This window comes from Heptranchias perlo, chromosome 1 (assembly GCF_035084215.1).
Source record: "Heptranchias perlo isolate sHepPer1 chromosome 1, sHepPer1.hap1, whole genome shotgun sequence".
In the NCBI taxonomy this organism is placed as follows: Eukaryota; Metazoa; Chordata; class Chondrichthyes; order Hexanchiformes; family Hexanchidae; genus Heptranchias; species Heptranchias perlo.
Genome location: NC_090325.1, coordinates 4,280,963 through 4,299,804, shown reverse-complemented (window position 1 = coordinate 4,299,804; position 18,842 = coordinate 4,280,963). Strand labels below are relative to the sequence as shown.

Here is an 18,842-nt window from a genome sequence, read left to right as displayed (position 1 = left end):
TTTGAATGTTTATATATATTTAAAAAAAGAGGCAATTTTCTAGATCATTATATAATTATAAACTAGCCCAGAGACTGGGAGTCGCGCTCATATTCCGTCACGGGGGAGCTCTCGGATTTTATAAGAAATCGTGCCCCCGACCTCAGTACACTTCCCTCTCCCGCTCTCTGAATTTATTCATAAATCCGAATTAATTTAAAATAGTGTTGAGCTGGCCTCCCATCTGGATCGGTACAGCACGCCCGTTATCACAGGGACTGAACACGGGGCAAGTCTTTGAATTTATTTATTTTATTAATTCTCCCCGAGTTTTTCGGCCTCCTTCACCTTCTGGAATTTTTTTTATGTTTAAAAAGCTTCGAACAAACTTACTATCCAGAAGCCCCCCCTTTTCGCCCCGTCTATAATCTGGATTCTATCCCATTCATTTGGCGCGTGTTTGTGTAAAATATGATTAAACCCGATTCTATAAACAGATGTGTTTAATGTTTAGATTTATCACTGTAGCGCAGATCATTACTGGCTGGTTGTTTTTCTTTAAAAAAACACAATGTGTGTGTGTTAAATTAAAATTCCCAAACATTAGTTTAAAATTGTCAGAGTCCGGAGAAGTTGTCAGTGTCCCTGTCAATCTGTCAGTCGTGTCTTTATCACTATATTTAAATTTCTCATTCTGTTCCTGTGGTGTACACTAACATCCCGGCACTTTGCAGTCTCATTTTGTGACACATCCGTTGTCTTCAAACAAAAGTAACATTATTGCAATACTTTTATTTTTAAAAAAAACCCCACAAATTCCCTGACACAAAATCGAAATAAAATAGATTACAGTTAGACGGAAAGGAGCGGCTATATCCCATAGCTCTTGGCTGTGAGGAGAGAGGCTGAGCCGAGCCGCATTTAAAAAAATAAATTGCCTCAAATTAATAAATCACAAATTACATCGTTTAGAGGTTTCACAATCAGAGCCGCAGCGAATCAACACCTGAAGATTAGTATTTATGTGAAGTCTTTATTGGTAAAAATTGTAAGAATATAAATGTCGGTCTTTGTTGATCTGTGTTTTGTTCCAGGCTATTTTCTCAGTGTTTCTCTCTCTTTATATCAACACTGAAGCTCTCCCCCGACAGTTGTTATTCTGTCTCGTCAAAACTCGGTAAAACACACACCTATCCGGAGAATTAATCCTCCTTCTGTCCTAAACCCATTTTAGATAAACTGGAAGGTGAGAGCAGTGTCCAGAAATACACTCTCCACTTTCTAGATTCAATTTTTTTCTTTCTGGTGTAATCAGATACTGGAACCTGTTTTCGGCAAAGGTTTAAATGTTTTTAATCCAAATACACTTAAAATAACATTCCGTCCAAACAATCATTAGTTACAAACTGACGCGCCGATTAAAACACAGCAAATGACAGACAGGAAGTTTTATTTAAAAAAAAGTGCGTTGAACTTATACCAATTGCCCAAAATATCCAGTTAATAATATTTAAATTCGCATGAAAGGTACAAGTAAGATTAATCTGTTTTCAACTGCCTCTGTGTAACGATTCAATTAAATCTGGTTTAGTAGAAGAGGATGTGATTATATTTTATCTGATGGGGAAACTGATTTGGAGTAGAATAATTCTCTTTTTTTGAAAACACTCCCGCCGAACCCCGGATCATCCAGAATTGCCTGCAAATGGATTAAGTTGGTTATTTGGACGAGCTATTTTAATTTTTAATCGATTAAATTTTTCCTTTTTCGGCGATGAATTTAGTTTAGCAACAGATCTGGAAGTATTGTGCACAGTTTATTAAACATTTGGTGCCTGGGATCAAACACATCAGGCAGGCGAAATGTGGGATAATGGGAAGGGGCTGAACGGTGGTTGTGGCTTTCTAATGTTTTGTGATTTTTTTTATATATTTGACAATTTAATGCAGTTTGAAATTGCCCAAGACCCAGAAAAAAAAACACCCCAGAATTCAGCCGGACAGTGAAACTGACGATTGAAATAAACAGCCAGCGATTCTAGTTTAGTTCCCAATTTCTCCCCATCCTTTCGTCCCCAGTGTGTTTAGACTGACTGAATGGAGTCGGGAACTCGTGAGACAAGAGGGAGGGAGGCAGGTCAAACAGAGGTCAGCAAGTCTATCCTCATCCCTGATTGACGTGTCAATGCTAAATCGGAAAGGTGACGGGCTGCTTTATATAAAAAATCCCATCCTCCTCAGCCGCCTCCCGACCCACAAACCACATATTCCCAGTCTGTGAATTATCATTTTCAAAAGAGTTTCAGACTCACCTGCAAAAAAAATTAAAAACTTAAACTGGGTTTATAATAATTAGCGATGCGGTTACCTGTGCTAATTGCAACGCTGCGGTTCGAGGATTTAATTTAACACATGTTAAAAAAAAAATTAATTTCTCTCCCTCTCTGTCTGTCCTTGTTGTTCAGCAGCCCGATTTAAAGTTAATATTGAGCCGTCCTTTAATCTGGGATATATTATTATTTTGCATTATTTAGGCAATGGTCGAGAGTGATGTAAAAATAAGCTCAGTGCTGCCTATATATAAAGTCTCCGAACGCCCACCCTCCAGCCGAGCGCCACTGTAAGGACTCTCCAATGTAAAAACACAGACCGGGCAGGGATTACACAAAGTTCAATTATGCTTCTCATTTCTGTTCTTTTTTTAAAAAAAATAAACGCACACTTTACCAGGTCAGACCCGAATATTACTCAAATATTTAGAAGATGTCAATATTGTTTTTTTAAACAAAATGAAATCAGAATAAACGAAAATCCGCGCCCGGAAAACGCCGTGTGGTTTTTGTATAATTTAAAAAATTGAACCACCTGCAATATTTAATATACAGGGAAATACCTGTAAATACAATACCTCGGTCAATAATCATTTTTAAAAAAAGAAACATTTTTTCCAAATATTTTCATCGCTGCATAAAAATAAACTTTTAGAAATAGTTTTAATTACAGAGAGATTTCAAGTCAAATTCAGGGATGAATGATTTGATAGTTGGGCGCTTTCCCTGGGTGGGCTAGAGTTTAATGCTCAGTCCTGTGCAAGATCTCCCTCCCCTCCCTCTTTTTCTTTTTCTACTTCTCTTCCTGTGAATTCACCTTTACCTTCAGGGTTTCTGTCTCTCCTTTCTTCCCGCTGCTCTCTGGTAAAATACATAAACACACACGAGTCCGGATCTGTACCCCTCAGCGACAGTGGAGCGATGTGTAAGTGGTGAATAAAGATACAAATGTCCCTTTTAGCTAAGAAATTCGGGATAATTCTAATTGTACAATTATGCATTTCCAAACCGACAGACGGGCTCCAGTCGCATGCTCGCGTCTTCTGTACAAAGGAAGCTCTCATCTGCTCCCTGTCCTATCTCTCTCTATAATTGATTGCTGTCTTTCTCTGTTTCCCTATCTCCGAGTCTGTGTCTGTTACCCTTCTATTTTGTAACTCTCTCTCTCTGCCCGCTTTCTCCTCTCTGCTATCACTTCTATAAGGTATCGTTCCGCCCCATCTCCTATGGTTTCATTCTGTATCTCACTATCTTCCCCCATTCTGTATCTCACTATCTCTCTCCCCCATTCTGTGTCTCTCCATCCCTCGCTCTCCCCCATTCTGGGTCTCTCCATCCCTCACTCTCCCCCATTCTGGGTCTCTCCATCCCTCGCTCTCCCCCATGCTGGATCTCTCCATCCCTCACTCTGACATCTCCCCATGCTGGATCTCTCCATCCCTCGCCCTGACATCTCCCCATGCTGGATCTCTCCATCCCTCGCCCTGACATCTCCCCATGCTGGATCTCTCCATCCCTCGCCCTGTCATCTCCCCATGCTGGATCTCTCCATCCCTCGCCCTGTCATCTCCCCATGCTGGATCTCTCCATCCCTCGCCCTGTCATCTCCCCATGCTGGATCTCTCCATCTCTCGCCCTGACATCTCCCCATGCTGGATCTCTCCATTCCTCGCCCTGACATCTCCCCATGCTGGATCTCTCCATCTCTCGCCCTGTCATCTCCCCATGCTGGATCTCTCCATCTCTCACCCTGACATCTCCCCATACTGGATCTCTCCATCCCTCGCCCTGTCATCTCCCCATGCTGGATCTCTCCATCTCTCGCCCTGACATCTCCCCATGCTGGATCTCTCCATCTCTCGCCCTGACATCTCCCCATGCTGGATCTCTCCATCTCTCGCCCTGACATCTCCCCATGCTGGATCTCTCCATCTCTCGCCCTGACATCTCCCCATGCTGGATCTCTCCATCCCTCGCCCTGACATCTCCCCATGCTGGATCTCTCCATCCCTCGCCCTGTCATCTCCCCATGCTGGATCTCTCCATCCCTCGCCCTGACATCTCCCCATGCTGGATCTCTCCATCCCTCGCCCTGTCATCTCCCCATCCTGGAGATTTCCGTCCCTCGCCCTGACATCTCCCCATCCCCACCCCTCCCATCCTGTAACTCTACATCCCTCTCACATCACTCTCTCGCCCATTCAGTCTCTCTATCCCCTTCTCTCTCTAATATTCTGAATCTCTCTCTTTGAAACTCGCTCTCCTGCTGGAACTGATCACTCGATCTTGACCGCGAGTCGTGTTTAAAAAAACATTCTATCCGTGAGTTTCGGTCATGCACTAAAGGAACTTTGAGTTTAACCGGGAAGAGAAAATTAATTATAATTTTTAAAAAGGGGACAAAATAGACAAACAAAATAAGGGGAAAGATGAAAGAAAGGAGCGTGAAATAATGAAGCGAAAGAGGGAAATTACTAACGGGGAAGAAACGATCAAAAAATAACGGCAGTGAAACATGGAATTAATTAAAAGGAGAAAGAAAAAAATGAAATAACAAAATAAAAATGGGAACTTTAAATATCAAATAAACATGGAATTAGAGAGAAACAGAAAAGTGAGAACTGCGCTCTGAGATGAAAGGTTTGGGCTCGGTTCTGAGTTGTTCCTCTTTTCCTCCGGTAGATGCTAAAGGGACGATCCGTGAGATTGTCCTCCCGAAGGGGTTGGACCTGGACCGGCCGAAGCGGACTCGAACCTCCTTCACCGCCGAGCAGCTCTACCGCCTGGAGATGGAGTTCCAGCGCTGTCAGTATGTGGTGGGCCGGGAGCGCACCGAGCTGGCCAGGCAGCTCAACCTGTCCGAGACCCAGGTACTGAGGCTGGGCTCTGGGCTCTGGGGGGGGAGGTGGGGGGGGTGCTGAGAACATCACATTACAGACAGAGGAGGCCGGTCCCACATAATCCAGGCTGACACCCCGGTGGAGTACTGAGGGAGGTGCCCCGTCTGCCCCCCTCAGGTGAAAGTCAAAGGCCCTCAGCACTATTCGAAGAAGAGCGGGGCACGTCACCCTGGTGCCCTGGACAAATATTTATCCCACAACCAATGTCACTAAAACAGATTATCTGGTCAGATTGGTGTTTGTGGGATCTTGCTGTGCGCAAATTGGCTGCAGTGTTTCTCACATTACAACAGTGACTGCATTTCAAAAGTGCTTCATTTGGCAATAAAGCACTTTGGGACGTCCTGAGGTGGTGAAATTTTCCTTTAGTTATGGGGTGTGTCTGTAGGTGCAGGTCTAGATATATAAATGCTCACACAATCCAAAACATCTGTCTGGGAGTGTATCTCCTCGCATGTATCTTTGTTGCAGGGATGGTTGTGGATCAGTAGTGTTATTGGAGGCCACGTATTTTATAACAACTGTTTGTTTTAACAGGGCCACTGAGTGAATAAGTCAAATGTCATTTTTATTAATTTAATTTGGATATTTGCTGGTTCATTACAGAATTAATTCTGTGTCTGTCTGTTATTCTGCAAAAACCGTAAATGAGTGGATTGCATTTGGTATAAGGACAGAACAAATAGGAGCAGGAGTAGGCCATTCAGCCCCTCGAGCCTGCTCCGCCATTCGATCAGATCATGGCTGATCTTCGAACTCAACTCCACTTGATCCCACTCGATCCCCATATCGCTTGATTCCCCGAGAGTCCAAAAATCTATCGATCTCAGCCTTGAATGTACTCAACAAATATACGCCTTATATTTCTATACGTGTGTGTTTGTATATCTAATAAAAATGTACATATGTCTGTGTGTATGTCATATATATGTCTGTGTATAATATATATGTGTACATGTGTCTGTGTGTATAGCTAATACAGACACATACATAGACAATTAAAGTCTAGAGAAGAAAATGTCAGGATTTTTGAGTAGTGAGATACACCACAGCAGAGCCCTGTGCTGTCCAGTAGGGGACACTAGAAACCACTCTATTAATGAGCCAGAATCCATATCTGTCCCCAGTTACTCACGGCCATGGTTTCATCACCCCTGAGAACCATCTCCTCTGGTGGGTCTCAGAGACTCTGAAGGCAGCTGTACCACCTCACAATGGGCGTATCGGCCGGGATTCCTGCACTGATCTCTCTCCGTGGTCCCTCCTGAAAAGGCACCTCCTGGTGTGGAGCAGATCAGGAAGATCCCAGCTTTGATCCTCAGTCTGTGATAAGTTGGCTGGTCTCCGTCGTGTTTGTAGTTGGGGTGTGACGGTGGGGCTCAGCGACTATGGGCTGGGGTGGGCGTCCCGATAGCACCTCTCACAACCTCAGGATGTCCCAAACCATAGAATCGTAGAATGGCTACAGTACAGAAGGAGGCCATTCAGCCCATCGAGCCCATGCCGGCTCTTTGTAAGAGCAATCCAATTTGTCCCATTCCCCCAAAAAGTTGAAGAGCCCTGCATTGGCCATGAATCGAACCCTGATCTCCCATATAGCAGGCGAGAATTCCACACTTGAACCACCAATGGTCTGTGCAGTAATTGAGGGGCCAGAGATACAAGATTAAAGGTGAGAGATTTAGAACAGAGAAACTTCTTCACACAGAGAGTTGTGGGGCTGTGGAATTCACCTCCAGGGTCAGTGGTTGAGACAGAAACTATATCAACATTAGAGATTAGATTGGAGAGGTGGATGAAGGGATATGGGAGCAGGGCGGGTAAATGTGATCAGGACCATGTGCTCACAGGGAGGATAAACGCAGACATGGACCGGTTGGGCCGAATGGCCTGTTTCCGTGTTGTAAATTCAATGTATTTCTATGTAGATTGTAGTTCTAAATGGGATAGAGGAGCAAAGGGATCTAGGGGTACACATTCACCAATCATTAAAAGTAGCAACGCAAGCTGGTAAGGCTATAAAAAATGCAAACAAAGCACTGGGGTTCATTTCTAGAGGAATAGAATTGAAAAGCAGGGAACATAGGAACAGGAGGAGGCCATTCAGCCCCTCGAGCCTGTTCCACCATTCAATTAGATCATGGTTAATCTGTATCTTAACTCCATCTACCCGCCTTGGTTCCGTAACCCTTAATACCCTTACCCAACAAAAATCTATTAATCTCAGTTTTGAAATTTTCAATTCTTCCCCCAGTCTCAACAGATTTTGGGGGAGAGAGTTCCAGATTTCCACTCCCCTTTGTGTGAGGAAGTGCTTCCTGACATCACCCCCTTGTTCTGGACTCCCCCCACCAGAGGAAATAGTTTCTCTCTATCGACCCTATCAAATCCTTTAATCATCTTAAACACCTCAATTATTACACCCTCCTTTTACATTCAAGGGAATATATTGTTATGTTAAACTTGTATAGAACCTTGTTTGGACCGCACTTGAAGCACTGTGAACAGTTCTGGTCTCCATATTATAGAAAGGATATAGAGGCACTGGAGAAGGTGCAAAAAAAAGATTCACGAGGATGATACCAGAACTGAGAGGTTATACTTATCAGGAAAGATTGAACAGGCTGGGGGTCTTCTCTTTAGAAAAAAGTAGACCGAGGGGTGACCTGATAGAGGTCTTTAAGATTATGAAAAGTTTGATAGGGTAGATGTGGAGAAGATGTTTCCACTTGTGGGGGAGACCAGGACTAGGGGCCATAAATATAAGATAATCCAATAGGGAATTCAGGAGAAACTTTTTTACCCAGAGAGTGGTGAGAATGTGGAACTCACTACTACAAGGAGTAGTTGAGGTGAATAGCATCGATACATTTAAGGGGAAACTAGATAAGCACATGAGGGAGAAAGGAATAGAAGGATATGCTGATAGGATGAGATGAAGTAGGGAGGGAGGAGGCTCGTACATAGGAACAGGAGTAGGCCATTCAGCCCCTTGTGCCCGCTCCGCCATTTGATAAGATCATGGCTGATCTGTGATCTAACTCCATATACCTGCCTTTGGCCCATATCCCTTAATACCTTTGGTTGCCAAAAAGCTATCTATCTCAGATTTAAATTTAGCAATTGAGCTAGTATCAATTGCCGTTTGCGGAAGAGAGTTCCAAACTTCTACAACCCTTTGTGTGTAGAAATGTTTTCTAATCTCACTCCTGAAAGGTCTGGCTCTAATTTTTAGACTGTGCCCCCTACTCCTAGAATCCCCAACCAGTGGAAATAGTTTCTCTCTATCCACCCTATCTGTTCCCCTTAATATCTTATAAACTTCGATCAGATCACTCCTTAACCTTCGAAACTCCAGAGAATACAACCCCAATTTGTGTAATCTCTCCTCGTAACCTAACCCTTGAAGTCCGGGTATCATTCTAGTAAACCTACGCTGCACTCCCTCCAAGGCCAATATGTCCTTCCGAAGGTGCGGTGCCCAGAACTGCTCACAGTACTCCAGGTGCGGTCTAACCAGGGTTTTGTATAGCTGCAGCATAACTTCTGCCCCCTTGTATTCTAGTCCTCTAGATATAAAGGCCAGCATTCCATTAGCCTTATTGATTATTTTCTGCACCTGTTCATGACACTTCAATGATCAATGTACCTGAACCCCTAAGTCCCTTTGGACATCCACTGTTTTTAACTTTTTACCATTTAGAAAGTACCCTGTTCTATCCTTTTTTGATCCAAAGTGGATGACCTCACATTTGTCTCCATTGAATTCCATTTGCCACAGTTTTGCCCATTCACCTAATCTATCAATATCCCTTTGTAATTTTATGTTTTCATCTACACTGCTTACAATGCCACCAATCTTTGTGTCATCAGCAAACTTAGATATGAGACTTTCTATGCCTTCATCTAAGTCGTTAATAAATACTGTGAATAATTGAGGCCCCAAGACAGATCCCTGCGGGACTCCACAAGTCACATCCTGCCAATGTGAGTACCTACCCATTATCCCTACTCTCTGTCGCCTTTCGCTCAGCCAACTTCCTAACCAAGTCCGTACTTTTCCCTCGTGTGGACCATAAACACCAGCGTCGACCAGTTGGGCCGAATGGCCTGTTTCTGTGTGTACATTCTATGTAGTTCAACATTGTATTTACTTTGATGCTGGCTCCTCCGCAGCGATTTTACGTGCTAGGTTTTTTTTATTCGTTCATGGGATGTGGGCGTCACTGGCGAGGCCGGCATTTATTGCCCATCCCTAATTGCCCTTGAGAAGGTGGTGGTGAGCCGCCTTCTTGAACCGCTGCAGTCCGTGTGGTGAAGGTTCTCCCACAGTGCTGTTAGGAAGGGAGTTCCAGGATTTTGACCCAGCGACGATGAAGGAACGGCCGATATATTTCCAAGTCGGGATGGTGTGTGACTTGGAGGGGAACGTGCAGGTGGTGTTGTTCCCATGTGCCTGCTGCTCTTGTCCTTCTAGGTGGTAGAGGTCGCGGGTTTGGGAGGTGTTGTCGAAGAAGCCTTGGCGAGTTGCTGCAGTGCATCCTGTGGATGGTACACACTGCAGCCACTGTGTGCCGGTGGTGAAGGGAGTGAATATTTAGGGTGGTGAAAGGGGTGCCAATCAAGCGGGCTGCTTTGTCCTGGATGGTGTCGAGCTTCTTGAGTGTTGTTGGAGCTGCACTCATCCAGGCAAGTGGAAAGTATTCCATCACACTCCTGACTTGTGCCTTGCAGATGGTGGAAAGGCTTTGGGGAGTCAGGAGGTGAGTCACTCGCCGTAGAGTATCCAGCCTCTGACCCGCTCTTGTAGCCACAGTATTTATATGGCTGGTCCAGTTAAGTTTCTGGTCAATGGCGACCCCCAGGATGTTGATGGTGGGGGATTTGGCGATGGTAATGCCGTTGAATGCCGTCAAGGAGAGGTGGTTAGACTCTCTCTTGTTGGAGATGGTCATTGCCTGGCACTTGTCTGGCGTGAATGTTACTTGCCATTTATGAGCCCAAGCCTGGATGTTCTGACGAGTCTACTAATATTCCCAGATCTCTTTCAACCTCACCTTTTTTTAAGGTCTTTCTCCATCATTCACAGCAAGGGAGTACTGCGCAGAGAAAGCACATCCACTTTACCTTTCCTTCTGCGTTAACTCATGTTATATCATTACACGCTCAGCACTCCTATGGAATCGGGTTTGTGGGGGCGGGGGTTCCAAAGCTCTGACCCCAGAGGATGACACGTATTTTCTTTGCCAGGTTGTCATGTTGCCCTGAAGGCAACCTGACTGACCTTTGCCAGTGACACTGCGAGTTCCTGGGGCCAATGGAAACATGCACATCTGCTGTGCAGCCAGAAGCACTTGTCAGGAGGCATTCAGATAGGTGGGCGGTAGCACTGCCTGAGCACAATCCTCGTCAATTCATTTTAAGCCAAGCAAGCCCATCGAGGTGTTTCAAATGATTAAGGAATTCGATAAGGCAGATACAGCGACACTATTTCCTCCCGTGTCAGAAGGTCGTGGGTTCAAGTCCCACTGCAGAGACTTGAGCACAAAATCCAGGCCGACACTCCTACTGCGGTACTGAGGGAGTGCTGCACTGTAGAAGATGCCGTCTTTCGGATGAGCCGTTAAACCGAGGCCTCGTCTGTCCTCCCAGGTGGACTTAAAAGATCCCATGGCCACTATTCGAAGAAGAGCAGGGGAGTTCTCCCCGGTGTCCTGGGCCGATATTTATTCCTCAATCGACATCACTAAAAACAGATTACCTGGTCATTATCACATTGCTGTTTGTGGGATCTTGCTGTGTGTAAATTGGCTGCCGCGTTTCCTACATTACAACGGTGACTACACTTTAAAAATACTTCATTGACTGTAAGGCGCTTTGGGACGTCCTGAGGTTGTGAAAGGTGTTATATAAATGCATGTCTTTCTTTCTTTTGGTGGGGGAATCCAGAACAAGGAGGCATAATTTTGAAATCAGAGCCAGGCCATTCAGGACTGAAATCAGGAAGCACTTTCTCACACAAAGGGGAGTGGAAATCTGGAACTCTCTCCCCCCAAAAGGCTGTAGCTGCTGGGGGTCAATTGGTGCTTTCAAGACTGAGATCGATAGATTTTTGTCAGGTAAGGGTATCAAGGGATATGGAGCAAAGACGGGTAAATGGAGCTGAGATTAAGATCAGCCATGATGTAATTGAATGGCGGAGAAGGCTCGAATGGCTGAATGGCCTCCTCCTGTTCCTATGTGATAGGCTCAAGGGGCCGAATGGCCTTCTCCTGTTCCTACACCTGATGGCTCAGTTGTTAAAAGATCTTTAAGTTAAACCACAAAGATCAGGCGGCCCCCAGATTCCGTCTCTGGCCTGTGCTGAGTAAGTTGTCCTCAGCTGGGATAAATGTGAAACTGGGCTTGAGCATTCCTCATTAGGGAGGGCAGAAATCAGCCAGGGTACCTGGTGCAAATGGAGCGCACATGTGGCACAAAAGGCAAGGAGATGTTTGGGCAGGGCAGTAATACCATGACATGGTCCGGTGGCCTGTGCCCATGTCCTATAGAATAGGCCAGCTGGTAAAGGTACTCGAGATTCCGAAGGGAGAGAAGCAGAGCTGGAAATGGAAGGCAGAAAATTAGTGAGTGAGTTTGGAAGGCAGAGGAAACAAAGGTTAGAAAATGGACAACAAAGGAGTTTGGCAGTGCTTAATGGTATATACAATGCAAGGAGTCTAGTGAATAAGGCAGATGAGCTGAGGGCACAGATAGAAATGCGGCAGTATGATATCTTAACTATTACTGAAACATGGCTTAAAGAGGGGCAGGAATGGCAGCTCAACACTCCTGGTTACGGGGTTTTCAGACGAGTTACAGAGGGGGATAAAAAAGGAGGGGGGATGGCAATATTGGTTAAAGAAACAATTACAGCTGTGAGGAGGGATGATATGTTAGAAGGGTCATCAAATGAGGCCATATGGGTTGAGCTAAAGAACAAAAAAGGGGCCGTTACACTGCTGGGAGTGGACTATAGACCCCCAAACAGTAAGAGGGAGACAGAAGAGCAAATATGTAGGCAAATTTCTGAAGTGCAAAAACAATAAGGCAGTAATAGTAGGGGATTTCAACTGCCCTAATATTAACTGGGATACAATCAGTGTAAAAGTTATAGAGGGCACAGAATTCTTAAATTGCATTCAGGAGAACTTTTTTAGCCTGTACGTAGCAAGCTCAACAAGATAGAGAGCAGTTCTGGATTTAGTTTTAGGAAATGAAGCTGGGCAGGTGGAAGGAGTATCAGTGGGAGAGCATTTTGGTGGTAGTGATCATAATTCAGTTAGATTTAGCATAGTTATGGAAAAGGACAAAGATTGAATGGGAGTTAACGTTCTAAATTGGGGAAAGGCCAATTTTACTGAGCTGAGAAGTGATTTAGCAAAAGTGGACTGGAAACAGCTACTTGAGGGTAAATCAGTGTCAGAGCAGTGGGAGGTATTCAAGGGGAAGATTCAAGGGGTGCAGAGTAAACATGTTCCCACAAAGAAAAAGGGTGGGGCTGACAAATCTAGAGCCCCCTGGATGTCAAGGAGCATACAGGGTAAGATAAGGCAAAAAAGGGAAGCTTATGTCAGACACCGAGAGCTCAATACTGCAGAAAGCCTAGAGGAGTATAGAAAGTGCAGGGGTGAAATTAAAAAGGAAATTAGGAAAGCAAAGAGAGGGCATGAAAAAATACTGGCAAATAGAATTAAGAAAATTCCAAAAATGTTTTATAAATACATTAAGAACAAGAGGATAACTAAGGAAAGAGTAGGGCCTATTACAGACCAAAAAAGGTGACCTATGTGTGGAGGCGGAAGATGGTTCTTAATGAATACTTTGTATCTATCTTCACAGAAGAGAGGGACAATGCAGAGATTGTAGTTAAGGAGGAGGAGTGCAAAATATTGGATGGAATAAACATAGTGAGAGATGAAGTATTAAGGGGATTAGCATCTTTGAAAGTGGATAAATCGCCAGGCCCTGATGAAATGTATCCCAGACTGTTAAGACAAGCAAGGGAGGAAATAGTGGAGGCTCTGACCATCATTTTCCAATCCTCCCTGGCTACAGGCGTGGTGCCGGAGGATTGGAGGACTGCTAACGTTGTACTGTTGTTTACAAAGGGAGAAAGAGATAGACTGAGTAATTATAGGCCAGTCAGCCTAACCTCTGTGGTGGGCAAATTATTGGAATAGATTCTGAGGGACAGGATAAATCGTCATTTAGAAAGGCATGGGTTAATCAAGGACAGTCAGCGAGGATTTGTTAAGGGAAGGTCGTGTCTGACTAATTTGATTGAATTTTTTGAGCAGGTAACGAGGAGGGTCGATGAGGGTAACGCGTTTGATGTAGTGTACATGGATTTTAGAAAGGCTTTTGACAAGGTCCCACATGGCAGACTGATCAAAAAAGTACAAGCCCATGGCATCCAAGGGAAAGTGGCAAGTTGGATCCAAAATTAGCTCAGTGGCAGAAAGCAAAGGGTAATGGTCGATGGGTGTTTTTGTGACTGGAAGGCTGTTTCCGGTGGGGTGCCGCAGGGCTCAGTATAGGTCCCTTGCTTTTTGTAGAATAGATTAATGATTTAGACTGAAATGTGGGAGGCTTGATCAAGAAGTTTGCACATGATCAAAAATTGGCCGTGTGGTTGATAGTGAGGAGGAAAGCTGTCGACTGCAGGAAGATATCAATGGACTGGTCAGGTGGGCAGAAAAGTGGCAAATGGAATTCAATTCAGAGAAGTGTGAGGTAATGCATTTGGGGAGGGCAAACAAGGCATGGGAATACACAATAAATGGGAGGATACTGAGAGGTGTAGAGGAAGTGAGGGACCTTGGAGTGCATGTCCACAGATCCCTGAAGGTGGCAGGACAGGTAGATAAGGTGGTTAAAAAGGCATACGGGATACTTTCCTTTATTAGCCGAGGCATAGAATATAAGAGCAGGGAGGTTATGCTAGAACTGTATAAAACACTAGTTAGGCCACAGCTTGAGTACTGTGTACAGTTCTGGTCACCACATTACAGGAAAGATGTGATTGCACTAGAGAGGGTGCAGAGGAGATTTACGAGGATGTTGCCAGGACTGGAGAATTTTAGCTATCAGGAAAGATTGGATAGGCTGGGGTTGTTTTCTTTGGAACAAAGGAGGCTGAGGGGAAATTTAATTGAGTGTATAAAATTATGAGGGGCCTGGATAGAGTGGATAGGAAGGACCTATTTCCCTTAGCAGAGAGGTCAATAACCAGGGGGCATAGATTTAATGTAATTGGTAGAAGGATTAGAGGGGAGCTGAGGAGAAATGTTTTCACCCAGAGGGTGGTGGGGGTCTGGAACTCACTGCCTGAGGGTGGTAGAGGCAGAAACCCTCAACTCATTTAAAAAGTACCTGGATGTGCACCTGAATTAACCTACAGGGCTACGGACAAAGTGCTGGAAAGTGGGATTAAGCTGGATAGCTCTTTTATGGCCGGCACAGACATAGTGGGCCGAATGGCCGCCTTCTGTGGCGTAACTTTATATGATTCTTTACTAGAAGGTTACTGTAACTCTCAAGGAGCTAGAGAGCAGAGAGTTAGAAAAAAGAAAAGACAACAAATGTCTCTGTGGTATTTCTTGGTATATTTTGTTGGGGTATATTTGGGGTATGATGAGGGTGTTGGTGTTTCTTCATGAGTTTGTTGTTGTATTTTACATAGAAATACATAGAAGTTACAACATGGAAACAGGCCATTTGGCCCAACCAGACCGTATTGGCCTATACCCTCCGCACGATCCCTTCAACCCCTTTCCCTTCATCCACCTCTCCAATCTAATCCGGAAACTTCAGAGTTTCTGCCTCATCCACTAACCCTGGAGGTGAATTCCACAGCCTCACAACTCTCTGTGTGAAGAAGTTTCTCCTGCTCTCTGTTCTAAATCTCTCACATTTAATTTTGTATTAATATCATATTTTGCTGTATTTATGTTGGCTTGCTGTTGTAACTTGGGGGGGTTGAATTGAATATCCTTGATTAGTTTGTTGGTGCTTCTTTGGGTTTGTTGTTGCCTTTGATGGTTTCGCTGGAGTATTTTGTTTGATTTTGTTGGTGTATCTCATTGTGTTGCTGTGTATTTTCATGATTTGTTGGGTTTACATTGTTGTTTTTTTGCCATATGTTGATTGATTTGTTGATATATTCAGATAGGCGTCTTATATTTTGGGGGGGTATGTCGTATTTTTGGGAGGTTTGTCGTATTTTGTCGTATTTTGTGGGGTTTGTCGGGTTTGTTGTATTTTGGGGGGTTTGGTGGGTTTGTCGGGTTTTGTAGCGAACAGGCCATCTTAGGTTTAAGAATGAGTAATGAGCCTGAATGAGTCAATAATCTAACAGTAAGAGAACACCGAGCTCACAGTGACCGTAATATGATTGAATTCAATATTAGGTTTGAGAGGGAGAGGGTGAGTCACAAACCAAGGTTTTAAATTTCGGTAAGGCTGACTGTGGAGGGATGAGGCAGGAATTGACCACAATAGACTGGGCAGAACTACTAACTGATAAAACTATGGATAAACAGTGGGAGGTGTTCAAAGAACTATTCTGTAGAATACAAGATCTCTACATACCCCTAAAGGGCAAGAGCTCTACTTGTGTAATTAAACAAACCTCATCAACAAGGGAAGTGAGAGATAGTATAAAACTAAAAGAAAGGCCTATACAAAGGCAGGAAACAGTAGAGATCTCGCGGACTGGGAGAGATATAAAGAACAACAAAGGGATACAAAGAAAGTGGTAAGAGCCGCAAAAAGGGAATACGAGAAAAAACTTGTGAGGAATATCAAGGACAACACTAAAGGGTTTTACAAGTATATTAGGAGAAAGAGGGAGGCTGAGAGTATTTGGGCTCCTTAATAACAGAGGCAGGTGATATTAATCGGAAATCAGGAAATGGCAGACTTGCTAAATACTTACTTTGTATCGGTCTTCACAGGAGAGGATGAGGATAAAGTACCACAGATACAGGAAAACTAAAAATAAATCAAGGGGAGGAACTTACAAGAGTTAATATAAGTTTTTAAAAAATGGTTATGGAGAAAATAATGAGATTAAAAATCTCCAGGACCCAGTGATTTCCATCCCAGGGTAGTAAAAGAAATAGGTGAGGAAATTGTAGATGCTTTAGTTATGATCTTCCAAAACTCTTGATTCAGGAATTGTCCCATTGGATTGGATAATTGCCAATGTTTCTCCACTGTTTAAGAAGGGTATGAGAGATAAACTAGGAAATTACAGACCTGTTAGTCTAACGTCAGTTGTGGGGAAGTTACTAGAATCTGTTATTAGGGACAGGATGACTGAGCACTTGGACAAATATGAGCTGATCAGAGAGAGCCAGCATGGATTTGTAAAGGGTCAGTCATGTCTAATGAACCTAGTTGAATTTTTTGAGGAGGTAACTAACAAGGTAGATAAGGGAGTATCTAAGGATATTATTTATATGGACTTTCAGAAGGCATTCGACAAGGTTCCACATAAGAGACTTAACAAAAACGAGAGCGCATGGAATGAAGGCAATCTATTAACTGGGATAGGGAATTGGTGAGGAAATAGGAGACAGGGAGTAGGGATAATGGGATAATGAAAATGTACTTAAATTGGCAGGATGTGACTAGTGGTGTCCCCCAGGGATCTGTACTGGGGCCTCAGCTTTTCACTATATTTATCAATGACTTAGAATGAAGGAATAAAGATCCGTATATCCAAGTTTGCTGACAGCACCAAGTTACTGGCACAGTAAATAGTGTAAATGGGAGCAGAGAGTTGCAAACAGACATTGGTAGATTGAGTGAGAGGGTAAAACTGTGGCAGATGGAGTTCAATGTGGGGAAATATGAGGTTATGCACTTTGCACCTAAGGAAGATCGATCAGAGTATTTTCTAAATGGAGAGATGCTTGGAATTGTGAAGGAGCAGAGGGATTTAGGAGACCACGTACAGAAATCACTAAAAGCTAGTTGACAGGAACAACAAATATTTAAAAAGGCTAATGGAATGTTGGCTTTTATCTCAAGGGGTCTGGAATACAAAGGGGTGGAAGTTATGTTACACTTATATAAAACTCTGGTTAGACCCCATTTAGATTACTGCGTTCAGTTCTGGGCACCGCACCTCAGGAAGGATATATTGGCCTTGGAGGGGGAGCAGCACAGATTTACCAGAATGATACCGGGGTTAAAAGGGTTAAATTATGAGGACCAATTGCATAGACTAGGCTTGTATAGAAGAATAAGGAGTGATCTAATAGAGGTGTTTAAGATCATTAAAGGATTGTATATGGTACATAGAATTGCATAGAATATATAGCACAGAAACAGGCCATTCGACCCAACTAGTCCATGCTAGTGTTTATGCTCCACACGAGCCTCCTCCCATTCTTCTTCATCTAACCCCATCTATTCCTTTCTCCCTCACGTGTTATCCAGCTTCACCTAGAGAGGGTACATAGAATCTATTTCCTCTGGTGGGGGAGTCCAGAACAAGGGGGTATAACCTTCAAATTAGAGAGAGGCCGTTCAGAAGTGATGTCAGGAAACATTTCTTCGTACAGTGGGTAGTGGAAATCAGGAACACCCTCTCCCAAAAAGCTGCAGAGGCTGGGTACATTGAAAATATCAAAACTGAGACTGATAGATTTTTGTTAGGTGAGGGATACAGAACCAAGGTGGGTAGATGGAAAACTCTCCAGTGGCTGGAGTCATACCTAGCACAAAGGAAGATGGTAGTGGTTGTTGGTGGCCAATCATTTCAGCCCCAGGACATTGCTGCAGGAGTTCCTCAAGGCAGTGTCCTAGGCCCAACCATCTTCAGCTGCTTCAACAATGACCTTCCCTCCAACATAAGGTCAGAAATGGGGATGTTCGCTGATGACTGCACAGTGTTCAGTTCCATTCGCAACCCCTCAGATAATGAAGCAGTCCGAGCCCGCATGCAGCAAGACCTGGACAACATCCAGCCTTGGGCTGATAAGTGGCAAGTAACATTCGCACCAGACAAGTGCCAGGCAATGACCATCTCCAACAAGAGAGAATCTAACCACCTCCCCTTGACATTCAACAGCATTACCATCGCCAAATGCCCCACCATCAACATCCTGGGGGTCACCATTGACCAGAAACTTAATTGGACCAGCCACGTAAATACTTTGGCTACGAGAGCAGGTCAGAGGCTGGGTATTCTGCGGTGAGTAACTCACCTCCTGACTCCCCAAAGCCTTTCCACCATCTACAAGGCACAAGTCAGGAGTGTGATGGAATACTCTCCACTTGCCTGGATGAGTGCAGCTCCAACAACACTCAAGAAGCTCGACACCATCCAGGACAAAGCAGCCCGCTTGATTGGCACCCCATCCACCACCCTAAACATTCACTCCCTTCACCACCGGCGCACTGTGGCTGCAGTGTGTACCATCCACAGGATGCACTGCAGCAACTCGCCAAGGCTTCTTTGACAGCACCTCCCAAACCCGTGACCTCTACCACCTAAAAGGACAAGGGCAGCAGGCACATGGGAACAACACCACCTGCACGTTCCCCTCTAAGTCACACACCATCCCGACTTGGAAATATA

The 18,842-nt window shown here is 44.3% G+C and overlaps 1 protein-coding gene across 1 annotated transcript in view; it reads left to right on the top strand.

The window, feature by feature from the left end:
* vax2 (ventral anterior homeobox 2) overlaps positions 1-18,842 on the top strand; it is a 36,418-nt gene that overhangs the window by 692 nt on the left and 16,884 nt on the right. The window contains exon 2 of the mRNA XM_067977369.1: positions 4,992-5,179. Coding sequence (XP_067833470.1) covers positions 4,992-5,179 — 188 coding nt within the window. The remainder of the gene's footprint in view (positions 1-4,991; positions 5,180-18,842) is intronic.